Source organism: Hyla sarda, chromosome 5, assembly GCF_029499605.1.
Source record: "Hyla sarda isolate aHylSar1 chromosome 5, aHylSar1.hap1, whole genome shotgun sequence".
NCBI lineage: Eukaryota > Metazoa > Chordata > Amphibia > Anura > Hylidae > Hyla > Hyla sarda.
Window position 1 is genome coordinate 171,276,812 of NC_079193.1, and position 25,741 is coordinate 171,302,552.

Genomic DNA, 25,741 nt, shown 5'->3' on the forward strand with positions numbered 1-25,741 from the left:
TGACCACAGTGCTCTCTGCTTACACCTCTGTCCGTATCAGGAACTGTCCAGAGCAGTAGAAAACCCCCATAGCAAACCTATGCTTCCCTGGACAGTTCCTGACACGGACAGAGGTGTCAGTAGAGAGCACTGTGTACAAGACAAAAAAAGAAATTCAAAAAGAACAGAATTTCCTCTGTAGTATTCAGCTGCTAAAAAGTACAGGAAGTGTAAAGATTTTTTTAATAGAAGTAGTTTACAAATCAGTTTAACTTTTTGGCACCAGTTGACTTATAAAGACCTAAAAAAAATGTTTTCCAGCGGAGTACCCCTTTAACCCCTTGCCGACGCAGGTAGTAAATGTACGTCCTGGTCATGTGGTACTTAACGCACCAGGACATACATATATGTCATATACATAACCGCGAGCATCGGAGCGATGCTCGGGTCATGCGCGGCAGGTCCCGGCTGCTGAAAGCCAGTAATGGAGATTAACCCCTCAGATGCAGTGATCAATACAGATCACGGCATCTGCAGAAGTGCGGCACTTAATGTGGACGATCGGATCGCCCGCAGCGCTGCCGTGGTGATCCGATCATCTGTAATGGCGGACGAAGGTCCCCTCACCTGAATCCGTCCGTCTACCGGCGTCTTCTGCTCTGGTCTGAGATCGAGCAGACCAGAGCCGAAGATCACCGATAACACTGATCAGTGCTATGTCCTATACTGAACAGTATAAGCAATCAAATGGCTGCTATGAATAGTCCCCTATTGGAACTATTAAAGTGTTAAAATAAAAGTAAAAAAAAAAATTGAAAAATCCCCTCCCCCAATAAAAATTTAAGTTGTCAGTTTTTCCCCATTTTACCCCCAAAAAGTTTAAAAATGTTTTTGTTATAAACATATTTAGTATCGCCGCGTGCATAAATATCCGAACTATTAAAATATTATGTTAATTATCCCATACGGTGAACGGCGTGAACGTAAAAAAAAAAAGTCCAAAATTGCTGCTTTTTTATAACATTTTATTCCCCCTAAAAAATGTATAAAAAATTTATTAAAAGTTTTATACATGCAAATGTGGTATAAAAAAAAATCACAGATCACAGCACAAAAAATGAGCCCTCATACCACCGCCTATAAAAAGTTATAGGTCAGCAAAATAAAGGGGTTTTAAACGCACTAATTTGGTTAAAAAGTTTGCGATTTTTTTAAGCGGTATAAAAGGAAAGTATGTAATCATGGGTATCATTTTAATTGTATCGACCCACAGAATAAAGAAAACATGTAATTTTTACCGTAACATTCCATCATTAGCAAAATTGCAGTTTTCTTATCAATTATGGATTTTAGAAGGTGAGGAGGAAAAAACTAAAACGCTAAAATAAAATTGGCCTGGTCCTCAAGGGGTTAAGCGGGATAGGTCTGAGGCAGTGTTTTCCAAACAATGTATCTCCAGCTGTTGCAAAACTACAACTCCCAGCATGCCCGGACAGCCTTCGGCTGTCCGGGCATGCTGAGAGTTGTAATTTTGTAACAGCTGGAGGCACATTGTGTGGAAAACACTAGTCTGAGGCCTCTATTGAGGACATGTAGTCACACGTCGCCCTGTCGTCTCCTTCTCAGAAGGTGACAAGTAGACTATCCAGTCCATGGCCACAGCACACAAGCTCTCATAGAGAACAAAGCCCAGGCCACACAGGACAATGCACACAGGAAGGGGGCTCTCCACACTAGCAGGGAGCGCACAGCACCACCGAGCACGGCGCTGAGGAGACGTGGTGACGTCAGCATGGAGCAGGCGTGCTTCCACAGAGGTACACAAGGGGGGAGAGCTGGGGCGCTGCTTTCGTCACGGCTTGTGTTTTGGAAGGCGAGGACGGCTGGAGAGTTGGCCTGGCCCTACTCGTCCAATAGGAAACTGATGAAGAAGGAGGGGTGGCCCCAATAGCGGAAAAGTCGTGATAGGCAGTAACGGAGCTAGAGACGGAGACAACAGCAAGGAAGGAAGGAAGCAAGCGCAGGGGATGTGATGAGCACAGTTATTGTCCGGGGGATGGCTGGCGCTGCTCACTTCGGGCTGCCCGGGCTCTACCTGCTTCTGCTCGCTTGGCAGCTTCCCGACTCCGAGGGTGAGTAGAATGGGATGTGCTGTCCCGTGCCAACAACATGGCCGGGGGACAGGAAGGGATGAGCTGTGTGTATAGGCTGCGGGGCTGGGTGCGCCTGCATCCTCCTGTGCCCGAGCTGTGGATGGTGACCGGGGGAATGTGCTAGGATGCATGGTGGGGTGTCTGCTAGTCGTCTGGAGTCAGGAATATGCTGCTAAGTCTATAGAAAGTAGGAACTGTCAGGAAACGGGGGTCCCCGAATGGCTGGTCCTGGAAAGAGGGTCTAGATAGGTGACATAACAGGAAGACTATAACAAGGGGGGCACCGAATGGCTGGTCCTGGAAAGAGGGTCTGGGTAGGTGACATAACAGGAAAACAACAAGGGGGTCACCGAATGGCTGGTCCTGGAAAGAGGGTCTGGGTAGGTGACATAACAGGAAGACTATAACAAGGGGGGCACCGAATGGCTGGTCCTGGAAAGAGGGTCTGGATAGGTGACATAACAGGAAAACAACAAGGGGGTCACCGAATGGCTGGTCCTGGAAAGAGGGTCTGGGTAGGTGACATAACAGGAAGACTATAACAAGGGGACTCACCGAATGGCTGGTCCTGGAAAGAGGGTCTGGATAGGTGACATAACAGGAAGACTATAACAAGGGGGTCACCGAATGGCTGGTCCTGGAAAGAGGGTCTGGATAGGTGACATAACAGGAAGACTACAACAAGGGGGTCACCGAATGGCTGGTCCTGGAAAGAGGGTCTAGATAGGTGACATAACAGGAAGACTACAAGGGGGTCACCGAATGGCTGGTCCAGGAAAGAGGGTCTGGATAGGTGACATAACAGGAAGACTATAACAAGGGGGCTCACCGAATGGCTGGTCCTGGAAAGAGGGTCTGGGTAGGTGACATAACAGGAAGACTATAACAAGGGGGTCACCGAATGGTTGGTCCTGGAAAGAGGGTCTGGATAGGTGACATAACAGGAAGACTATAACAAGGGGGGCACCGAATGGCTGGTCCTGGAAAGAGGGTCTAGATAGGTGACATAACAGGAAAACAACAAGGGGGCTCACCGAATGGCTGGTCCTGGAAAGAGGGTCTGGATAGGTGACATAACAGGAAGACTATAACAAGGGGGCTCACCGAATGGCTGGTCCTGGAAAGAGGGTCTGGATAGGTGACATAACAGGAAAACAACAAGGGGGCTCACCGAATGGCTGGTCCTGGAAAGAGGGTCTGGATAGGTGACATAACAGGAAGACTATAACAAGGGGGCTCACCGAATGGCTGGTCCTGGAAAGAGGGTCTGGATAGGTGACATAACAGGAAAACAACAAGGGGGTCACCGAATGGCTGGTCCAGGAAAGAGGGTCTGGGTAGGTGACATAACAGGAAAACAACAAGGGGGTCACCGAATGGCTGGTCCTGGAAAGAGGGTCTGAATAGGTGACATAACAGGAAGACTATAACAAGGGGGGCACCGAATGGCTGGTCCAGGAAAGAGGGTCTAGATAGGTGACATAACAGGAAGACTACAACAAGGGGGTCACCGAATGGTTGGTCCTGGAAACAGGGTCTAGATAGGTGACATAACAGGAAGACTATAACAAGGGGGGCACCGAATGGCTGGTCCTGGAAAGAGGGTCTAGATAGGTGACATAACAGGAAAACAACAAGGGGGTCACCGAATGGCTGGTCCTTGAAAGAGGGTCTGGATAGGTGACATAACAGGAAGACTATAACAAGGGGGGCACCGAATGGCTGGTCCTGGAAAGAGGGTCTAGATAGGTGACATAACAGGAAAACAACAAGGGGGTCACCGAATGGCTGGTCCTTGAAAGAGGGTCTGGATAGGTGACATAACAGGAAGACTATAACAAGGGGGGCACCGAATGGCTGGTCCTGGAAAGAGGGTCTAGATAGGTGACATAACAGGAAGACTATAACAAGGGGGGCACCGAATGGCTGGTCCTGGAAAGAGGGTCTAGATAGGTGACATAACAGGAAAACAACAAGGGGGCTCACCGAATGGCTGGTCCTGGAAAGAGGGTCTGGATAGGTGACATAACAGGAAGACTATAACAAGGGGGCTCACCGAATGGCTGGTCCTGGAAAGAGGGTCTGGGTAGGTGACATAACAGGAAAACAACAAGGGGGTCACCGAATGGCTGGTCCAGGAAAGAGGGTCTGGGTAGGTGACATAACAGGAAAACAACAAGGGGGTCACCGAATGGCTGGTCCTGGAAAGAGGGTCTGAATAGGTGACATAACAGGAAGACTATAACAAGGGGGGCACCGAATGGCTGGTCCAGGAAAGAGGGTCTAGATAGGTGACATAACAGGAAGACTACAACAAGGGGGTCACCGAATGGTTGGTCCTGGAAACAGGGTCTAGATAGGTGACATAACAGGAAGACTATAACAAGGGGGGCACCGAATGGCTGGTCCTGGAAAGAGGGTCTGGATAGGTGACATAACAGGAAAACAACAAGGGGGTCACCGAATGGCTGGTCCTTGAAAGAGGGTCTGGATAGGTGACATAACAGGAAGACTATAACAAGGGGGGCACCGAATGGCTGGTCCTGGAAAGAGGGTCTAGATAGGTGACATAACAGGAAAAGTACAAGGGGGTCACCGAATGGCTGGTCCTTGAAAGAGGGTCTGGATAGGTGACATAACAGGAAGACTATAACAAGGGGGGCACCGAATGGCTGGTCCTGGAAAGAGGGTCTAGATAGGTGACATAACAGGAAGACTATAACAAGGGGGGCACCGAATGGCTGGTCCTGGAAAGAGGGTCTAGATAGGTGACATAACAGGAAGACTATAACAAGGGGGGCACCGAATGGCTGGTCCTGGAAAGAGGGTCTAGATAGGTGACATAACAGGAAGACTATAACAAGGGGGGCACCGAATGGCTGGTCCTGGAAAGAGGGTCTAGATAGGTGACATAACAGGAAGACTATAACAAGGGGGCTCACCGAATGGCTGGTCCTGGAAAGAGGGTCTAGATAGGTGACATAACAGGAAGACTATAACAAGGGGGTCACCGAATGGCTGGTCCTGGAAAGAGGATCTGGGTAGGTGACATAACAGGAAGACTATAACAAGGGGGCTCACCGAATGGCTGGTCCAGGAAAGAGGGTCTGGATAGGTGACATAACAGGAAAACAACAAGGGGGTCACCGAATGGCTGGTCCTGGAAAGAGGGTCTAGATAGGTGACATAACAGGAAGACTACAAGGGGGCTCACCGAATGGCTGGTCCTGGAAAGAGGGTCTGGGTAGGTGACATAACAGGAAGACTATAACAAGGGGGTCACCGAATGGCTGGTCCTGGAAAGAGGATCTGGGTAGGTGACATAACAGGAAGACTATAACAAGGGGGCTCACCGAATGGCTGGTCCAGGAAAGAGGGTCTGGATAGGTGACATAACAGGAAAACAACAAGGGGGTGACCGAATGGCTGGTCCTGGAAAGAGGGTCTAGATAGGTGACATAACAGGAAAACAACAAGGGGGTCACCGAATGGCTGGTCCTGGAAAGAGGGTCTAGATAGGTGACATAACAGGAAAACAACAAGGGGGTCACCGAATGGCTGGTCCTGGAAAGAGGGTCTAGATAGGTGACATAACAGGAAGACTATAACAAGGGGGCTCACCAAATGGTTGGTCCTGGAAAGAGGGTCTGGATAGGTGACATAACAGGAAGACTATAACAAGGGGGCTCACCGAATGGTTGGTCCTAGAAAGAGGGTCTGGATAGGTGACATAACAGGAAGACTACAACAAGGGGGCTCACCGAATGGCTGGTCCTGGAAAGAGGGTCTAGATAGGTGACATAACAGGAAGACTACAAGGGGGTCACCGAATGGCTGGTCCAGGAAAGAGGGTCTGGATAGGTGACATAACAGGAAGACTATAACAAGGGGGATCACCGAATGGCTGGTCCTGGAAAGAGGGTCTAGATAGGTGACATAACAGGAAGACTATAACCAGGGGGGTCACCGAATGGCTGGTCCTGGAAAGAGGGTCTGGGTAGGTGACATAACAAGAAGACTATAACAAGGGGGGGTCACCAAATAGCCATCCATGAAAGAGGGTCTGGATAGGTGACATAACAAGAAGACTACAACAAGGGGGTCACCGAATAGCTGGTCCAGGAAAGAGGGCCTAGATAGGGGACATAACAAGAAGACTACAACAAGGGGGCTCACCGAATGGCTGGTCCTGGAAAGAGGATCTGGGTAGGTGACATAACAAGAAGACTATAACAAGGGGGGTCACCGAATGGCTGGTCCTGGAAAGAGGGTCTGGATAGGTGACATAACAGGAAGACAACAAGGGGGGGTCACCAAATAGCCATCCATGAAAGAGGGTCTGGATAGGTGACATAACAAGAAGACTATAACAAGGGGGGCTCACCGAATGGCTGATCGTGGAAAGAGGGTCTGGATAGGTGACAGCAGGAAGACTACAACAAGGGGGCTCACTGAATAGCTGTCCATTAAAGAGGGTCTAGATAGGTGACAGACTATGACTTGAGGGGGCTCACCGAATAGCCATCCATTAAAGGGTCTCGATAGGTGAAATAACAGGAATGGGGCTCACCAAATTGCCAGTCCAAGAGTGTCTTGATAAATCATATAACAGGAAGATTAAGACAAGGGGTTCACCAAATAGCTAGTCCAGGAAAGAGGGTCTAGATAGGTGACAGCAGGAAGACTACGACTTAAGGGGACTCACTGAATATCTGGTCCATGAAAGAGGGTCGAGATAGGTGACAGAACATGGAGACTACAACAAGGGGGCTCACCAAATAACTGGTCAATGAACAAGGGTCTAGATGTGTGAAATAACAGGAAGACCATGACAAGGGGGCTCACTGAATAGTTTGTCAATAAACGAGGGTCTAGACAGGTGACAGACCAGGAAGACTAGGACTTGAGGGGGGCTCACTGAATAGCTGGTCCATAAAAGAGGGTCTAGATGACACAAGAAGACTACGACAAGGGGACCCTTTACATTCACTTCCAGGCAGTGGAAGAGAGAGGTGGTGTCTGGTAACTATAAAAGAAAGTATACTAAGCGATTGTTTGAGCAAGTGAGTGTGAAGTATTCAAGTGAGTGTAATATAAAAGTGAGAGGGACTTAAAATTAAGGGACTTTAAATTCAGGGAGTTTAATTGAAATATTTGATTGTTTTATTTTTTTACTGTTAATTTTTGCAATTCCCAAATCTAGTATGGCCTCCATGATGGAAAAGGCAGTCCAGTGTACATCTTGCACAATGTATGCAATCCTTGAACAGCAGTTTGAGGGTGAATATTGTTGTGTGAGATGTGTGCGAGTTGTTCATTTGGAAGCCCAGATCCTGGATCTAGAGGAGCAACTGGCAACACTTAGATGCATTGACAACACGGAGAGGAGTCTCCTGCTCACTGAGCAAGTACTCTCTGGGGTAGAGGTGGGGGAGGATACTGGGACGGAGGTTCAGGACAGTCAGGCAGTTAGCTGGGTTACAGTTAGAAAACTGGGTAGAGGGAAATGTGTCAGGGAGGCTAGTCCTGAACTGGTACACCCCAACAAGTTTGCCCAATGGGCAGATGAGGGGGATGCCATTTTAGAGCTAGCAGAACTGCAGCAGGACTCTGCATCTGACTGCCAGACGGGTGTCTGCTCCAGTAAGGAGGGAGGAGGGCAGGACAGACAGGTACTGGTAGTGGGGGACTCTATTATTAGGGGGACAGACAGGACAATCTGTCACAAAGACCGGGATCGCCGAACAGTGTGTTGTCTTCCTGGCACTCGAGTTCGGCACATGGCGGATCGGGTTGACAGGTTGCTGGGTGGGGTTGGAGATAACCCAGCAGTCATAGTACATATTGACACCAATGACAAAGTAAGAGGTAGGTGGAGTGTCCTTTAAAAATGATTTCAGGGACTCAGGCTGCAAGCTGAAGGCAAGGACCTCCAAGGTAATACTTTCTGAAATATTACATGTACCACGAGCCACACCAGAGAGGCAGCGGGAGATAAAAAGTGGCTCAGAAGCTGGTGTAGGAAGGAGGGGTTTGGGTTCATGGAGAACTGGGCCGACTTCGCTGTCGGTTACCGGCTCTACCGTAGGGACGGGCTGCATCTTAATGGGGAGGGTGCAGCTGTACTTGGGGAGAAGATGGCTGGAAGGGTGGAAGAGTGTTTAAACTAGGGACTGGGGGGGGGGGGGAACCTACAACATAGAGGGGGAAGATAGTGTAGATAGAGAAGGGGGACTTATTAATGTACCTGGGGGTGGAGCGGAGGGAGGGGTTTGAATAATTAATAGGGATAGGCTTTATAGGAAGAAAAAACATACACCATTGAATTGCATGTTGACTAATGCCAGAAGTCTGACCAATAAAACAGATGAACTGGAGTGGTTGATGTCTGAAGAAAATTATGACATAGTGGGTATAACAGAGATTTGGTTGGACGATAGCTGTGACTGGGCGGTCAACATGCAGGGTTATATTCTATTCAGGAAGGATCGGACAAAACGGAAAGGGGAAGGGGTTTGTCTTTATGTGAAGTCCAGTCTGAAGGCCGCACTGCGGGAGGATATACGGGAGGGAAACGATAATGTGCAGTCATTATGGGTAGAAATATATGGAGATAAAAATAAAAAAATCCTGATAATGGAAGAGCCAGAAGATCAGTTACTGAGGCAAACAAACAAGGCAGCAAATCAAAATGACGTGATGATAATGGGGGACTTTAACTATCCTGATATAAACTGAGAGACTGAGACCTGTGAATCTCATGAAGGAAACAGGTTTCTTATTATAGCTAAAGACAATTATCTGTCCAAAATAGTGCAGGGCCCTACCAGAGGGGGCGCCCTACTGGGCTTAATATTAAAGGGGTATTCCGCCCCTAGACATCTTATCCCCTATCCAAAGGATAGGGGAAAAGATGTCAGATCGCCGCAGTCCCGCTGCTGGGGACCCCTGGGATCCCCGCTGTGGCACTGCGCTATCATTACAGTACAGAGCGAGTTCGCTCTGCACGTAATGATGGGCGGTACAGGGGCCGGAGCATCGTTACGTCACGGCTCCACTCCTCGTGATGTCACGGCCCGTCCCTTTCAATACAAGTCTATGGGAGGGGGCGTGGCGGTCGTCACGCCCCCTGCCATAGACTTGCATTAAGGGGACGGGCCGTGATGTCACGAGGGGCAGCGCCATGACGTCACGCTGCTCCGTCCCCCGTATCGCCCGTCATTACGCACAGAGCGAACTCGCTCTGTACTGTAATGATAGCGCGGTGCCGCAGCGGAGATCCCGGGGCTCCCCAGCAGTGGGACCGCGGCGATCTGACATCTTATCCCCTATCCTTTGGATAGGGGATAAGATGTCTAGGGGCGGAGTACCCCTTTAACCAACAGATCTGATAGAGTAACTAGGGAATCTCTCGAGGGGCCACAAAAACAATGAACTTTAAGAAGGCAAAGTTTGACCAACTCCGAGAAGCCCATAACAAAATAAATTGGGATAATGTCCTCAAAAACAAGAATACTGACACTAAATGGGAAACTTTTAAAAATATCTCAAACTCTCACTGTAAGATGTATATACCTTATGGGAATAAAAGGGTCAGAGAAAACAAAAAACAATGTGGAATAATAAAAATGTTAAGGGGGCAATAAATGACAAAAATAAAGCATTTAAACAACTAAAACAGGATGGCAGTGAAGAAGCATTAAAAAGAGATAGAGAAAAACAGATAAAAGCTGCAAAAATAGAGACAGAAATACTCAATGCCAAAGAGAGTAAATCTAACCCCAAAATATTTTTTAACTATATAAATAGCAAAAAAGGTTAAAGATGAAAGTGTAGGCCCTTTAATAAATGATGAGGAAGAAATTGTAAACGGGGATCAGGAAATAACAAGGGGGCATCCTCTACGTCTAGAGGAGAGAAGGTTTCTACATCAACACAGATGGGGGTTCTTTACTGTAAGAGCAGTGAGACTGTGGAATTCTCTGCCTGAGGAGGTGGTCATGCTTAACTCGGTAAAATAATTTTAAGGGTGCTTTCCCACACGGCATATACGCAGCGTATTTCACGCTGCGCAAAATTTACGGCAGCAGCGGGAAATAAGCTGCGTATTCCTTGCTCACTATACACACAGGGCTTTCCGGTGGCAGCCCAATGTGTGCAGTGAGTTTTAGAGGCGGAGCCGTTTGCCAGCATGACTGTGATGCGCGGCTCCGCCTCCAAAACTCACTGCACACATAGGGCTGCCGCCGGAAAGCCCTGTGTGTATAATGAGCAAGGAATACGCAGCGTATTTCCCGCTGCTGCTGTAAATTTTGTGCAGCGTGAAATACGCTGCGTATACGACGTGTGGGAACGCACCCTTAAAGGGGTCTGGATGCATTTTTGGAGGATAACATTACAGGTTATGGATTTTAGATTTATACGGACAGAAGGCTGATCCAGGGATTTATTCTGACTTCCACATTTGGAGTCGGGAAGGAATTTTTACCTCTAGTATGAGGGTTTTTTGCCTTCCTCTAGATCATCTCAGTAGGGACTCACTAGGGATATAGGTTGAACTTGATGGACTCTGGTCTTTTTTCAATCTTATGAACTATGTTACTGAATAGCCGGTCCATGAAAGAGGGTCTAGATAGGTGACAGAGCACGAAGACCACGACAAGAGGGCTCGCCGTATAGCTGGTCCATAAATGAGGGTCTAGATGTGTGACATAATAGGAAGACTATGGCTGTAGGGGGGCTCACCAAATAGCTCCTCAATGATCAAGAGTCTAGATTTGGGGCAGGAGGGGGCTCACTAAATAACTGGTCCATGAAAGAGGGTCTAGAGCGGTGACATATCAGAAAGGCTACGGCAAGAGGGAGCTCACCAAATAGCCAGCTCATTATCGAGGGTCTCGATAGATGACATAACAGCGACACTACGACAGGAAGGGGGCACATCGAATAGCTGGTCAATGATCAACGGTCTAGATGGGTGGCAGGAGGGGGCTCACCAAATATTTAGTCCATGATAGAGGATCTAGATAAGTGAAAGAACAAGAAGACTACAGCAGGAGGGGGCTCACTGAATATTTAGTCCATGATAGAGGATCTAGATAAGTGACAGAACAAGAAGACTACAACAGGAGGGGGCTCAATGAATATTTAGTCCATGATAGAGGATCTAGATAACTGAGGGGTAGATAGGTGACAGAACAAGAAGACTACCCTTGGAGGGGCTCGCTTTCCAACAGCTAGATGTACACTTACTTTCTCATACTCGTAAAGACATTCAGTCTGTTAAAGGGGTACTTCGGCGGGAAAAAAATTTCATATCAGACTGATGGCTCCAGAAAGTTAAACAGATTTGTAAATTACTTCTATTAAATAATCTTAATCCTTCCAGTACTTATCAGCTGCTGTATACTACAGAGGAAGTTGAGTTGTTCTTTTCTGTCACACCCCAGTGCTCGCTGTCTTGTGCACCATGGGGTAATGTTTGTCTAAGTGCCTCCATACTGCAGTGATGGACATCATATAGGATCAGTTTTTGGGGCTCCAGGTGACTCTCATCAGATATAAGCACATCAGGAGAAAAGGGAGTGTGATCCCCCAAGTTCCTGACTCCATGGATGTCCTAGTGGCCCACCTACCACCTTTGTGATTGAGATGTCATCAAAAGTCCTTGCTGGCAGTGTACAAGTAACAACTGCTCTGGCAGACTTGAGGCGTCCTTGTATTATGGGGACGGTCATTCAGTTTCAGTGGCTGCCATGTTATACAGCATTTGCCCTACACTTATCACAGCTGGGTAATCGGACTGATCACTGCTTCCCCTGCAGAACCACTCTTTACTGGACGCAGGACCAGAGGCAGTCAGTGGATCGCTCTGAGGGGTGCAGTTTAAAAGGGACACCCCCCATAAGCCCTCGGCTGTAAGCCTTGTTCAGTTTCAGCTCAGACTGAAATGTGAAGAATGCTATCCAAGAATCTTGCCTTATATGCTTAGTGCTGGTTTTGGGAATTCTTAAAGGGGATTTGCATGGTTCTCTTCATGATCCTCTAAACATATATTCTGCTGATGTAAAGATCGTTCGTTATTTTGGTGCAGTTTTACAGTTATCTGTGGCACCTTCCCAGTGCATGCATTTCTCTGTGCCTCCTTGGTTCCAGTTTGGTTTGCAGTCTGGGGCTGCCTTACAATGCTCACCAGATGTGCTGTGAGAAACAATTCTTAAGTTTGCCCATGTGCATGTCAGTGTAGCTGAAGTCACATACTTCGGGGGGGGGGGGGGCGTTCACACAGGTGTATTTTTCCGCTGCAAGTTTGAAAGGGACTGCTTTCTGCAGCAAATTTTCGGCAGTGGGATCTCTGCTGGGAAAATCCAACCCAGACCCCATTTAAGTCAATAGGGTCTGCGGCAGATTTTCAGCAGTGGAGATTCTACTGCGGACAGCCTGCAGAGAGCCCGCCCCTTTCAAACTTGCAGCGGGAAACATACTACGAGTTTGAAAGAATATATGCTTGTGTGAACACACCCTGAGAAAGGAAAGCTGGCTGCCACGATCACCTTAAAGGGGTACTCCGGCCCTGAGACATCTTATCCCGTCACGACTCCGCCCCCGTGTGACGTCAACCCCCGCTATGCAAGTCACGCCCCCTCCCATAGATTTGCATAGTTGGGGATAATCCAAAAGTCACATCTATGCTACATTAGTACCAATATAAACTACAGATCACCATGCATAAAATGAGCCCTCATAGTACCATGTCTGAGTGGCATGGCCTGAGTTCTGTCGGTTGTTGTCACGCCTGCTCCTACTGTTCATTGACATGAGGGCTCGCCTGTCTGCTGCGACATGTCTAGTTAGCAAGCGCATGTGCCGTTAATATGGATTATGGTGCACATACTGGGAGTGTGCCAATGGTTCTGAGCCCTAATACACTTTAGAGTGTTTTAACCTATTAAGGACCAAGGACATACTGGTACATCCTGAGTCCTTTTCCTTTCTATAACACGGGGCCACCCGTGGCTGGCACTGGTCGCGGTGCCGCACGCTATTAACCCTTTAGACGTGGAGTTCAAAGTTGAACGCCGCATCTAAAGTGAAAGTAAATCACTGCCGGTTAGCTCAGGGGGCTGTTCGGGATCGCCGCGGTGAACAGCTGTAGGACACGAGGAGGGTCTCCTACCTTGCCTCCTGGTGTCTGATTGCCGAATGACTGCTCAGTGCCTGAGATCCAGGCATGAGCAGTCAAGTGGCAGAATCATTGATCACTGGTTTCCTATGAGAAACCACTGATCAATGTAAAAGATTAGTGTGTGCAGTGTTGCTGCCCCCTATGGGAGCTATAACATTGCAAAAAAATGAATACAGATCATTTAACCCCACCCCTAATAAAAGTTTGAATCACCCCCCTTTTCCCATTTAAAAAAAATAAATAAATAAACATATGTGGTATCGCCGCTTGCGGAAATGTCCGAATTATAAACATTTATCGTTAATTAAATCGCAAAGTCACTGGCGTACGCGCAAAAAATTCCAAAGCCCAAAATTGTGTATTTTTGGTCACTTTTTATATAATGAAAAAATGAATAAAAAGCGATCAACAAGTCTGATCGATACAAAAATGGTACCGCTAAAAACTTCAGATCACGGCGCAAAAAATTAGCCCTCATACCGCCCCATATGCGGAAAAATAAAAAAGTTATAGGGGTCAGAAGATGACATTTTTAAACGTATACATTTTCCTGCATGTAGTTATGATTTTTTCAGAAGTACTACAAAATCAAACCTATATAAGTAGGGTATCATTTTAACCGTATGAACCTACAGAATAATGATAAGGTGTCATTTTTACCGAAATATGCACTGCGTAGAAACTGAAGCCCCCAAAATTTACAAAATGGTGTTTAAAAATTTTTTTTTTGTCTCAATGATATTTTTTTCCGTTTTCGCTGTAGATTTTTGGGTAAAATGACTGATGTCATTACAAAGTAGAATTGGTGGCGCAAAAAATAAGCAATCATATGGATTTTTAAGTGCCAAATTGAAAGAGTTATGATTTTTTTTTAAAGGTAAGGAGGAAAAAATGAAAGTGCAAAAATGGAATGGGTCCTTAAGTAGTAAAAAAAAATGACAAAAAGGGCGTGTTTGTTGGAAAAAGGGGCGTGGTCCCCTCAAATCTAAAAAATCACTCCCAATGTGTGAGAAAATACACATAAAAAAGTGGGTTTGTTGAAACCAGAAACCTACACCTTTTGAGCAGTCAGGAAAGTAAAATGGAGTGTTTATGTTGCTAACCATTTTTTTGCCTTTTTTTTTTTTCCAAAATAAAGTTTTATTAAGGTTTTTCAATATACAAATGGAACAACAGAGCTGATCAAACAAGGCAGTCGACAGTATGGTGATACAATATGTGGTAGACAGGGTAGACTGAGTCAGTAACTCTTTCTCTCAGGCATTTCTCCACATAGGGTATAAGGAGGGTCGACTAATTTTTTTGCCTTTTTTGAGATTATTTTAACACATTTTATCAGAGTCTATGTAATTATATGTGTAAATTATCTTTTTTCTTACTTCATAACCTTTTATTTCATTATACTAATTTGTACCTGATACATCACGATCAAGATAATTTTTTATAATGTTTTTTCTAATAAACTTAAACAGAATTCAGTGTATCTAACAACCAAAATTTTGTTTATCAAGGCTGCCCCAACCATTAAGAAAATAAATAAAATGTAAAAAATAATCATGCCCATTTACTTTTGAGACACAATTTTCAACCCGTGTAACACAAATAGAAAAAGCCGTGCGGGAGATTAGTAAATCAGGGAGAAAAACACTCAGAGTAAACCAGGGCGGAATGTGACGTCACACGGGGGTGGAGCTGTGACGTCACGATCACCGGCCCCGTCATCAGACCTGGAGCGGATGTTCCCTCCGGGGCCTGATGAGAGCAGGGTGCTGCGTGCGAGATCGCGGGGGTCCCCAGCAGTGGGACCCCGCACGATCAGGCATCTTATCCCCTATTCTTTTAGATAGGGGCTAAGTTGTCAGCACGGTAGTACCCCTTTAAGAGGAGGAGCGAGTCTGATGTCAGAACACAGAGGTGTTGTGGCTCCGGGGAATAGTGGACTTGGGCACAAAGCAACAGGTATACCTTTTTGGCGTAAGGTTATCACCTACTGGAATGTGTCGCTAGTTAAACAAGATGCATGTTAATGCTTAGGTTTTTCTCTCTTTTTAAGTATCTTAAAAGTATGAACCTAGCTTTGCATACAATTTTTAGTTTTAAAATCTATGTGCACATTGAGGGGGAGATTTATCAAAACCTGTCCAGAGGAAAAGTTGCCCGTAGCAACCAATTTTTCAAAAGGCCTTTTCAAAAAGGAAAGAAGCGATGTGATTGGTTGCTATGGGTAACTCAACAACTTTGCCTCTGGACAGGTTTTGATCTCCCTCTTAGTGTCCAGTCTGTGTTATATGGGAATAGAAGACACATGGGATATAGCGACAGACAAAAATTTCGTCAGGTAACTTGCATTGCTGACCTGTCTGGAAAACTAGGCCTAGATTTATCAAACTGTGTTAGAGAACAAGTGGGAGTGATTTTCCCACAAGAACCAATCACAATTCAGCTTTCACTTTACGAGAGGTCGTTAGCTGAGCTGTGATTGGTTGCTGTGGAAAAATCACTCCACTTTTTTTCTCACACAGTTTGATAAATCTGGGCCTATGAGTTTATAAGAGCTTTTCATCTTTATGGATAGCCTCTTTGGTCCATCCACATTAAACCCAATACATAAGGTACCGTATATACTCGAGTATAAGCCGACCCGAGTATAAGCCGAGACCCCTAATTTCAACCCAAAATCCCAGGAAAAGTTATTGACTCGAGTATAAGCCTAGGGTGGGAAATACATCATCCCCCCCTGTCATCATCCAGACCCGTCATTAACATCTTCATCATCATCATCACCGCCTGTCATCATCCAGACCCTCATCATCATCACCTGTCATCATCCCACACATCCCCCCCTTCATCATCCCCTTGTCATCATCCCACACATCCCCCCTTCATCATCCCCACCCCCCTTCATCATCCCCTTGTAATCATCCCACACACCCCCCTTCATCATCCCCACCCCCCTTCATCATCCCACACCCCCCCTTCATCATCCTCTTGTCATCATCCCACACCCCCCCTTGATCATCCTCTTTTCATCATCCGCCCTCAGTGGTCTTCAACCTGCGGACCTCCAGAGGTTTCAAAACTACAACTCCCAGCAAGCCCGGGCAGCCATCGGCTGTCCGGGTTTGCTGGGAGTTGTAGTTTTGAAACCTCCGGAGGTCCGCAGGTTGAAGACCACTGCGGCCTTCAACATCATCCAGCCCCCTCTCACCCCCTTTAGTTCTGATTACTCACCTCCGCTCGGCGCTGGTCCGGTCCTGCAGGGCTGTCCGGAGAGGAGGTGGTCCGGTGGGATAGTGGTTCCGGGCTGCTATCTTCACCGGGGGCGCCTCTTCTCGGCGCTTCCGGCCCGAAATAGAGGCGTTGCCTTGACAACGACGCAGAAGTACGTTGGCAATGAACGCACCTCTGCGTCGTTGTCAAGGCAACGTGACTATTCTGAGGCCGGGCCCGAAGCGCTTAGAAGAGGCCTCCCCGGTGAAGATAGCAGCCCGGAACCACTATCCCACCGGACCACATCCTCACCGGACAGCCCTGCAGGACCGGACCAGCGCCGAGCGGAGGTGAGTACTGTACAGAACTAAAGGGGGGTGAGAGGGGGCTGGATGATGTCGAAGGCCGCAGTGGTCTTCAACCTGCGGACCTCCGGAGGTTTCAAAACTACAACTCCCAGCAAGCCCGGACAGCCGATGGCTGCCCGGGCTTGCTGGGAGTTGTAGTTTTGAAACCTCTGGAGGTCCGCAGGTTGAAGACCACTGCGGGTGGGGAGGTCACTCGAGTATAAGCCGAGGGGGGTGTTTTCAGCACGAAAAATCGTGCTGAAAAACTCGGCTTATACTCGAGTATATACGGTATCCCTTACTCCCATTCATGGTCCCATTGCTGAGCTGTACTCAATATTGGTAATATTCAGATTTCCCCCTGGGCACAAAGGAAGTAGGGGCTGGCATTACAGGCATACCATTCTCTGCTTCAGTATGCCCACCCACCTCGTGAATATCTACTGAATTTTCACTCTTGCATCATAATTGTTGGATTCCCTTCAATAACTTGCTTTACAGAGCACCTACCATATACCGGTAGTTCCCTCACATCTAGTATTTAGGCACTTGAGATGAGTGAATGACCAGATAGCTCTCTTGTTCTTCATCGTGGTTGCTGTTTGCCTACAAAGCATAAAATACTGTTCAGTTTCCCTCAGAGTTGCATCAGTCCTGTCTGCGGCTGTTGCTACAGGAAGGTTCTCTAGCACATACATAAGATGTCTGACTGACACTAGATAGACCTGTTGTAATTGTTTTGTCTGGTTTATTTTGCCTCAGACTGCCAGTCTCTTGGTTATTTCATCAACCAGTGTGACTTTTGGGAATTTGACATCTAGTATGTGTATGCGCCCTGAAAAAAGCCAAATCAAACAGTACCTACAGCTTCATGGAAGTCACATCTGAAAGGGTTCAGCAGTTATCTTTTTAGGCACAAGTCATGGGGATATTTTTGAGTTTTTCAAAACTCCTTAAAATATCAAACAGTGATATTCCTACTATTTGGATACCATCTTTACAGCGGTTGCTGTTGTATTGTACCTGATGTAGGATGCATCTATACCACAATTTTTTTTTTTTTTTATGAACTGGTGCCAGAAACTTAAACAGATTTGTAAAATTACTTCTGTTAAAAAAAAATCTTAATCCTTCCAGTACTTTTTAGGGGCTGTATACTACAGAGTAAATGCTTTTCTTTTTGGATTTCTCTTGTCACGACCACAGTGCTCTCTGTTGACCTCTGCTGTCCATTTTAGGAACTGTCCAGAGCAGGAGAAAATCCCCATAGCAAACATATGCTGCTCTGGACAGCAGAGGTCAACAGAGAGCACTGTGGTTGTGACAGAAGAGAAATTCAAAAAGAAAACCATTTCCTCTGTGGTATACAGCCCATAAAATGTACTGGAAGGATTAAGATTTTTTAATCGAAGTAATTTACAAATCTGTTTAACTTTCTGGAGCCAGTTGATATAAAATAAAAACATTTCCACGGGAGTCCTTGCGATCTAGCATCTTATCTCCTATCCTTTTTGATATGGGATAAGATGTTTTGCGCTGTAGTACTCCTTCAAGAGCTCTGATGTTTGGTAGCCTGGAATAGGGTCACAGTATATATATATATTTTTTTTTATAAGCAGAATTTCATTGGGATTCAACAGCTGATCATTATTTGTACAAGATCAGGGTTTGCTGGTAAACATTGTATGCCTCTCCACACACTTATCAATCCCTCGGCTGGTTGCAGAGTGGCTTAAGCCTTGTTCACATGACAATTGTGCCCTCTTTGGCAAGTATATGTCAGCAATCTGTCAAAATGGTATGCCAACATATACAAAAACAGACAGGTTCTTGATTCTGGGCAGTTCCCGAACGTGTGGGTATTTTGGTATGTGGTGTGCCATAAACTTGTGTATATATTCAGAAAGTGACATGAATGTAGTTGCTAGCGGTCTACATTTGGACTATTAACCAGTCAATGACACAGCCTATTTTGACCTTCAAGACCCAGGCCCATTTTTTCAAATCTGACCAGTTTTTATGGGCAATTATTCCCTGTCCAAGGGGTAGCAGAAAAGATGTCTAATCGCGGGGTTCCGACTTCTGGGACCCCCTGCGATCTCAGTGCACCACCCGGCGTTCTGAAGATTATGTTCAGAACGCGTAGTGCGGGCGGCCGTGATCGTGACTTCACACGGCTCTCACCGTGATGCGGTGGCATTTTTCAAAATTTGACTCTCAGCTTTTCAGAAAGATAGTTATTTATTTTCAGAAAGATAGTCATGCCACATAAATTAGACTTGCATTGAGGGGGCAGGGCGTGATGGCACACGGGGCGGAGTCATGACATCATAATACTCCGGCCCCTTTGTCATCACGCTACTCACTCTGAGCCATCACGTCCCCTCCCATAGACTTGCATTGAGGGGGCGTGACGTCACAATACTCCGGCCTCTCGGTCATCACGCTACACACTGCGAAGAGCTCACAAAGGTGGGTGCGCAATGACAGATTGCGGGGGTCCCCAGCAGCGGGACCCCCACGGTCATACATCTTATCCCCTATCCTTCGGATAGGGGAAAAGATGTATTAGGGCCGGAGTACCCCTTTAATGTCCTTTTGCTTTTTAGGACGTTAGAGGGCTCAAAATTTTAACAGAAATTTTAATTTTTTTCCTCAGAGTTGCAAGGCCTGGATGCTTTAAAACCACTTTTGATCACCACTGATAATTCAAAATAGGATTTGAAAACTTTGTTAAAACCAATAAATATCCCACGTGTGGCCCTAGTGCTCTGCTTGACACATGCAGGCCCCAAAATGATTGATTTGATTTTGGTACGTTCTTTTTATTAGTGTGTTCATGAAGCACCATGTTCAGTTGATGGAGCTCTGTGAGGTCATATTGTTTGCAAGCTGTAATTTTTATTGGTACTGTTCCGGGGCATATTTGACTTTTTGACCAGTTTGTATTTAAAAAAAAAATACAAAAATAAAACTTGGGGAGGCAAGATGAAATTCAGCCATAACTTGTTTTGCTTTATTTTATGTCCATCACAGTTATGTGAGGGCTTATTTTTATTTATTTATTTATTTATTTTTTACAGGACAAGCTGTACTTTTTATTGGTTCTATTTTGGTAATGCATGCATGTTTATTCCGCTTCTTTAGAGTCCATACACCACTGACAGTTCCCCTCACAGGCTTTGGTGCAAAGCTGTGATCAGGACTCGGGCTGCCATGGTGTTGGCATTGGATGGTCCCTAGTAGGTGATAGGGGAAGCTTGTCCAACAGTGCAGTGCTTCCCAACATTTTTATAACTCTTGCCTTATAACCCGCAGGGGTGTGGAAAAAAAATAATAATAAAAAAAGACTTGTCCAAGGGACTAAAACGGAGCACAATCTACTTGTCCCTCATGAAAATCCACTTGTCCTGGTAGACAAAGTAATTTTCATCAAAATAGTACGTAATTGTGGGGGGGGGGGGGGTTTCGCCATTCACCTCGTGGTCAAATTCACACATTATTTTAATACTTTAGGTCGGCTTGATTATATCAATACCAAATATTTTTTTTCTTTAAAAAAAAAAAAAAAAAAAATTCTGTATAGCGGGCTGTAGAAGGGCTCAATTTTTGGGCCGTGATCTGCTGTATTTATCGGTACCATTTTGGTATTGGTCGGATTTTTTGAACACTTTTTTTCTGGGATATGATGTTATAAACATAAAAAACTCGATTCAGTGATTTATTTTTTTTTTTTTTTACATTAACGCTATAGACCGCCATAAATAAAATGTTGTTGTTTTATAATAATTCGGACAATTACGCAGGCGCCGATACCAAAAATGTTTATTTTTATTATGTTTACATATTTTTTATATGGAAAATGGGAAAAAGGGGGTGATATGAACTTTTAATATGGACGGGGTTAATGGGTGTTTTTTTAAGACTTTTATGAAACTTTTTTTAATACACTTTATTTGGAGGAATCATTAGATTCCTCATACAGATCAATGCAGTTCTATTGAACTCCCTTGATCTGTGTTCATTTGGTTGAGCCTGCTCAAGGCAGGCTCAATCAAATGCAGATCTAAGGGGGCAGTCATGAATACAGAGGTAAGCCCTCTGGCTACCTCCACAAGGGATCGCCCCCAAGCCCCCCCCCCCACCCCACTAGACCACCAGGGATGGTTATAAGGAAACATTAGACTCCGCTGTCAACTTTGACAGTGGTGATCTAAAAGGTTAATAGCTGGCCGCGGCGAGTGCCGCATGCTGGGCTATAAGCTGCGGCCCCCTGCATATGAAATCAGCCAGGGGCCGTCTGGTATGGAGCGGGCTCGAGTCAGGAGCCCGCTCTGTACACCATGAGCGCCGGTGTGAGGTGCAGACTTGCGTCTCATGCAAGTCTGCGCCCGCTCCTCCCGTCAGTCTGCACCTCACACTGGCATTATAAAAATAAAGTGGGTCCGGCCCGTCTAGCCCGATACAGGGCTAAATGTATGAAAAATTCACCTGCGCAGTGCCCGGAACTACATGTCCCGGGCGTTGGGCGAAAGGATTTCCACATCCCTGAACCCTGTATATTGGGTTTAGTGCTAGTGAATCGGTTGTCTGGTTCGCTTTAAGGGGTTGACTGAGAGGTTAAATAAAGAAAAACCACCAAAGTTTTACAACCTTTATAAACACATTCATGCATATGAGGGAAAAATGAATACAAATGGCCTATGAAAAGAAGGGAACCTAGTACATGAGGACTATTGAGTAACAGTGTTGTTTTCAAGGTATTTGATAAGGATATAACTGTATTTTAATAAGCAGCTTTAGCTTTCCAGGAACTTCTCATCCAGCCTTCCCACAGTGTTGTGTCTTTCTGTCTGGAAGTGTTTGTGTATGCATGCTGTGACAGATGTCCCCTATAATTTATCAACAACCCACACAGAAAATAATCTGCTAAACTCAATATGCTAATAAGGTTATGTGAGAAAAAGCTCCTGACGTCTATGTTTAACAGAGGCCATGATGGATTTGTATAATGGTGTCTGTCACCCATAGACCTGCAAAATATGCTGTGCGTTGGCCTGATGTAACCCCATGACCCAATTTATTGTATTGGGAGCTTTATTGGGTTACACACTGAACAGAGGAGATAAACAGTTTAAAGTAATGTGTATTAGGGATGTAAGAAAAAATCGATTATCGCGATTTTTTGTTCCGCGATACTGAATCGATTTTAAAATTCTGAGAATCGATTTTTTTTTTTTTTATAAATTATTATAATTAACATTTACTGTATTTCACTCACTGAGTCACAGTCCTATTTGTCTGTCTTATTTTTTTTATAACACTTAAACTCCTGACCACTAGTTGGCAGTGTACCTGTTATCAGCTCTGTCCAACTCGCAGGCTGCTACCGCGAGACTACAGACTCAGAACAAACAGGAAGGAGAACGTACGCACTCACAGGACAACTCTCGCGGGATCTTGTTCTTTCTCAGCTAGAATAAGTTTTCCCAAGCTTTTAATAGGGAATATCGCGATATATCGTGATATATCGCCAACATGACAGTATCGCAATATATTGCGATATATCGAATCGCCACCCTGGTATCGCGATTCGAATCGAATCGCCAAATTATTGGTGATTCACACCCCTAATGTGTATACATAATTCTGGAAAAAGTGAAGAGACCACTCCTAATTTTTCTTGAGGTTAGGGTCAAGGTTAGGGTGATTTTTCCTACCCATTGAAGTCAATTCATCATGTAGCAAAATCAGCTGCCGAAAATACGCAGCAAATACCCTAAATCAACATCCCTTTTATATATGACAGCCATTCCATTCTGTCAGGTTTATTTTATTTTTCTAGTTTTTTTTTTAACAACTTTCCTCATTCTACATAAAAAAAACAGCGTTTCCACTGTGCCTACAGCGTCAGAATTTGTGATGCTTGGGCCTGGAGTAACGTTGGGGCCCCGAGTGTCATACAACCACTTACCCAATCACTGGCTGATGTGGGCCATTGCAGTGGCCAGTGATTGGCTAAGTTGTAGTTTTACACTCTGTGCCCTTACGTCCCCCCAGGCCCAAGCATCACGATTTCTGAGAGAATGAGGATTGCAGTTGGGGAGTGGAGCGGGACACCGCAGGCACTGCTGGAATGCTGGAGCTAAATAAACTTCTTTTATTTCTTATCAGAGATTGCTTCCATCATTCAGAAGGTTTCTAGGCCAAACACAGGCTCTTAAAAACCTGCGTTCTCCTCCATTCTGTTGACCCGGTGGTGATTTGATAATAGAACCCAGCCTGACTGTCATTTCAGAAAGGTTCTCACAAGTGTTCATCAGTTACAGTGCAGATGCTGATACCGATCACTATTGAGGAGTTAAAAGAATTGTGTCTTCCTGCTTTTTCCCTATTTCTATGGAGCCCATCTTCAGCTGAATTCTTCTCTACATTTATTTTAGCGATTAGTGGGGGTCTCATCACCTGGACCAACCACCGAATTGACATTTACATTTTAAGACTTGCTTTCTATAATTTTTTCATATTGTTATGTGTGTTTCTTTTGCTTTCTTTCAGCATTAAAATGTCATTGTGAGCACTGTATGAAAGACAACCAGACCTGTGAGACTGATGGATTATGCATAGCAACTCTATTAATACATCTAGATGGCAAGGAAACCCATAACAGCATGTGTGTTGCCAATTCTGATCTTGTTCCTCCAGACCGACCATTCATGTGTGCTTCTTCCAATAACAATGGTATAAATAATAATGCACATTGCTGTAACAAAGATTTCTGCAATACAAGAATTCCATCACCTACAGGTAAGTGTGCAGGTTAGACTGTATGCCTGAAAACAAGTCAAGTGCCCATCAGTCCTAGTGGTTGACCCAAATGTAATACGTTGGAAAGACTCAACTGACCTTGCATTCACCCAGCTTTCCCTTGACAGTCATTCATAGTAGACCATACACCTTTAAAAAGAAAGGGCTTCTCCCCCTAACATAGTCACTGGCACATTGACTTATAGTATTGTGGGAAAAGTGCGAGGATAGATTTATTTATGGAAAATTCTGCCTATTCTGCTCATGTGGGGGGTCCTACTCAGAAATAATTTTAAGGATAATGAGTAATGTATTCTTGTGGATCCTACAAGTAGTCATGTGGGCAGTCCTACTCAGTGACTGAAAATAGTGCAAGGAAACTGAAGGCAAAAAAACCGAAAAATATTAATGATATAAGGGTCCAAGAATTATTCCATGGAAGACTATCTGTGGGTGTCAGATAAATAGAACCATCAATAAATAGCTATATATGCCAGTCAGTATACACATGCTGTATAGAATATGCAGAATGACACATTTGTGCAGATAGGGGAGAAGTGTCTGATAAGTTCAGTTCCCCGGAGTATCTCTTTTAATGAAATTTTATTACACATCTGAAACTGTTTTGCTATATATACACATGATCTTTTTTTATACTTTTAGATTGTTACATTTTTTTTTCTGAAATGTTTAATAATTGGTTCTTACATTTTGGTTGTATTTTAATTTTGTCGATCACCTGCAGGAGAGAGTATCATATTTTAACTATTCAGACATTCTTATGCTCGTGCCAGATATGTTAAAACTTTTAAAATGGGTTGTTTAAACCTTTTATTATTGAGGTTGGCTTATGCTTTTCACCCCTTAAGGACTCAGCCCATTTTGGCCTTAAAGGGGTACTCTGCCCCTAGACATCTTATCCCCTATCCAAAGGATAGGGGATAACATGTCCGATCACGAGACACAGAGCAAAGTTCCCGTCACTGGGAACCCTGCAATCTCCCCTTCAGCACCTTGTGTCATCTGCTGCATGGAGCGAACTTTGCTCTGTGCCTGATGACGGGCAAAACAGGGGCCAGAGTATTGTGTCGTCACGCCCCACCTCCTAAATACAAGTCTGAGAGTGGGCCACGCCCCCTCCCATAGACTTGCATTTAGGGGGCGGGGTCATGACATCACGATAGTTTTGGCCCCTGTATCGCCCGTCATCAGACATGGAGCGAAGTTCGCTCTATGCAGCAGATGACAGAGTGCTGCAGGAGAGATGGCGGGGGTTCCCAGCGGTGGGACCCCCACAATCAGACATCTTATTCCCTATTCTTTGGATAGGGGATAAGATGTCTTGGGCGGAGTACCCCTTTAAGCACCAAAGACCAAGGGCGTACCGGTCCTTAAGGTATTAAATACATCAACATTTTTTATTTTTTTTCTCTGATTTAATGTTTAAATTGCTATCATCAGTCCAAACAGTATGTGTACTGATGGCATACAGATGTGCCTTAAAATTGGTCTTTAACCCCTCTGAGTGATATATATGTACTGTGTGGCATGCTGTGCATTAGACACGTACCACCATACATGTACATCATTCTATAAAACCGACATTGGCTCTGGTGCTGGTGTCCTCCATGGTGGAGCCAGCTTTCATGAATGGCCATGCATCCACTGCAACAGGTAGAAGTGAGGCTGCGCTTCAATGCGATCGCGGGGTACCGATGGCAGCTGTTCTCAGGCCTCTGGTTTCCTGGCTACAGGAGCCAATCATGATCTGCCTGAGGCAGTTTGATCAGCTGAGCCTGTAAGCGAAGTAATCTGTCATATTGTATGTGATCATAGTCTTAGTGGTATTTTCCATCAGGAAAAACAAAAATATTAACCCCTGGACTAAATGTACACTCTGGTGTTGGTCCAGGTGTATAAAGCACTATCACAAGCTGAGCGTGTTTCATACCAAGTAAGTACAGTTGGTATTGCCCTGCATTCAACTTTCAGATGCCGCAATTAAAATGTAAAAAAGAGATGCTGATTAACTTTGTGTGGCCTGATTGGGGCCTCCTTGA

General features: G+C 45.3%; 1 protein-coding gene across 3 annotated transcripts in view; it reads left to right on the forward strand.

The window, feature by feature from the left end:
- The first annotated feature begins 1,659 nt into the window (after positions 1-1,659).
- Positions 1,660-25,741, forward strand: part of TGFBR1 (transforming growth factor beta receptor 1) — a 51,453-nt gene continuing 27,371 nt past the window's right edge. The window contains exons 1-2 of one of the 3 annotated variants that reach the window (XM_056520742.1): positions 1,660-1,796; positions 23,433-23,681. In XM_056520742.1, coding sequence (XP_056376717.1) covers positions 1,772-1,796; positions 23,433-23,681 — 274 coding nt within the window. In that variant the 5' untranslated portion in view covers positions 1,660-1,771. The other 2 variants (XM_056520741.1, XM_056520743.1) reach the window with 2 other exon arrangements.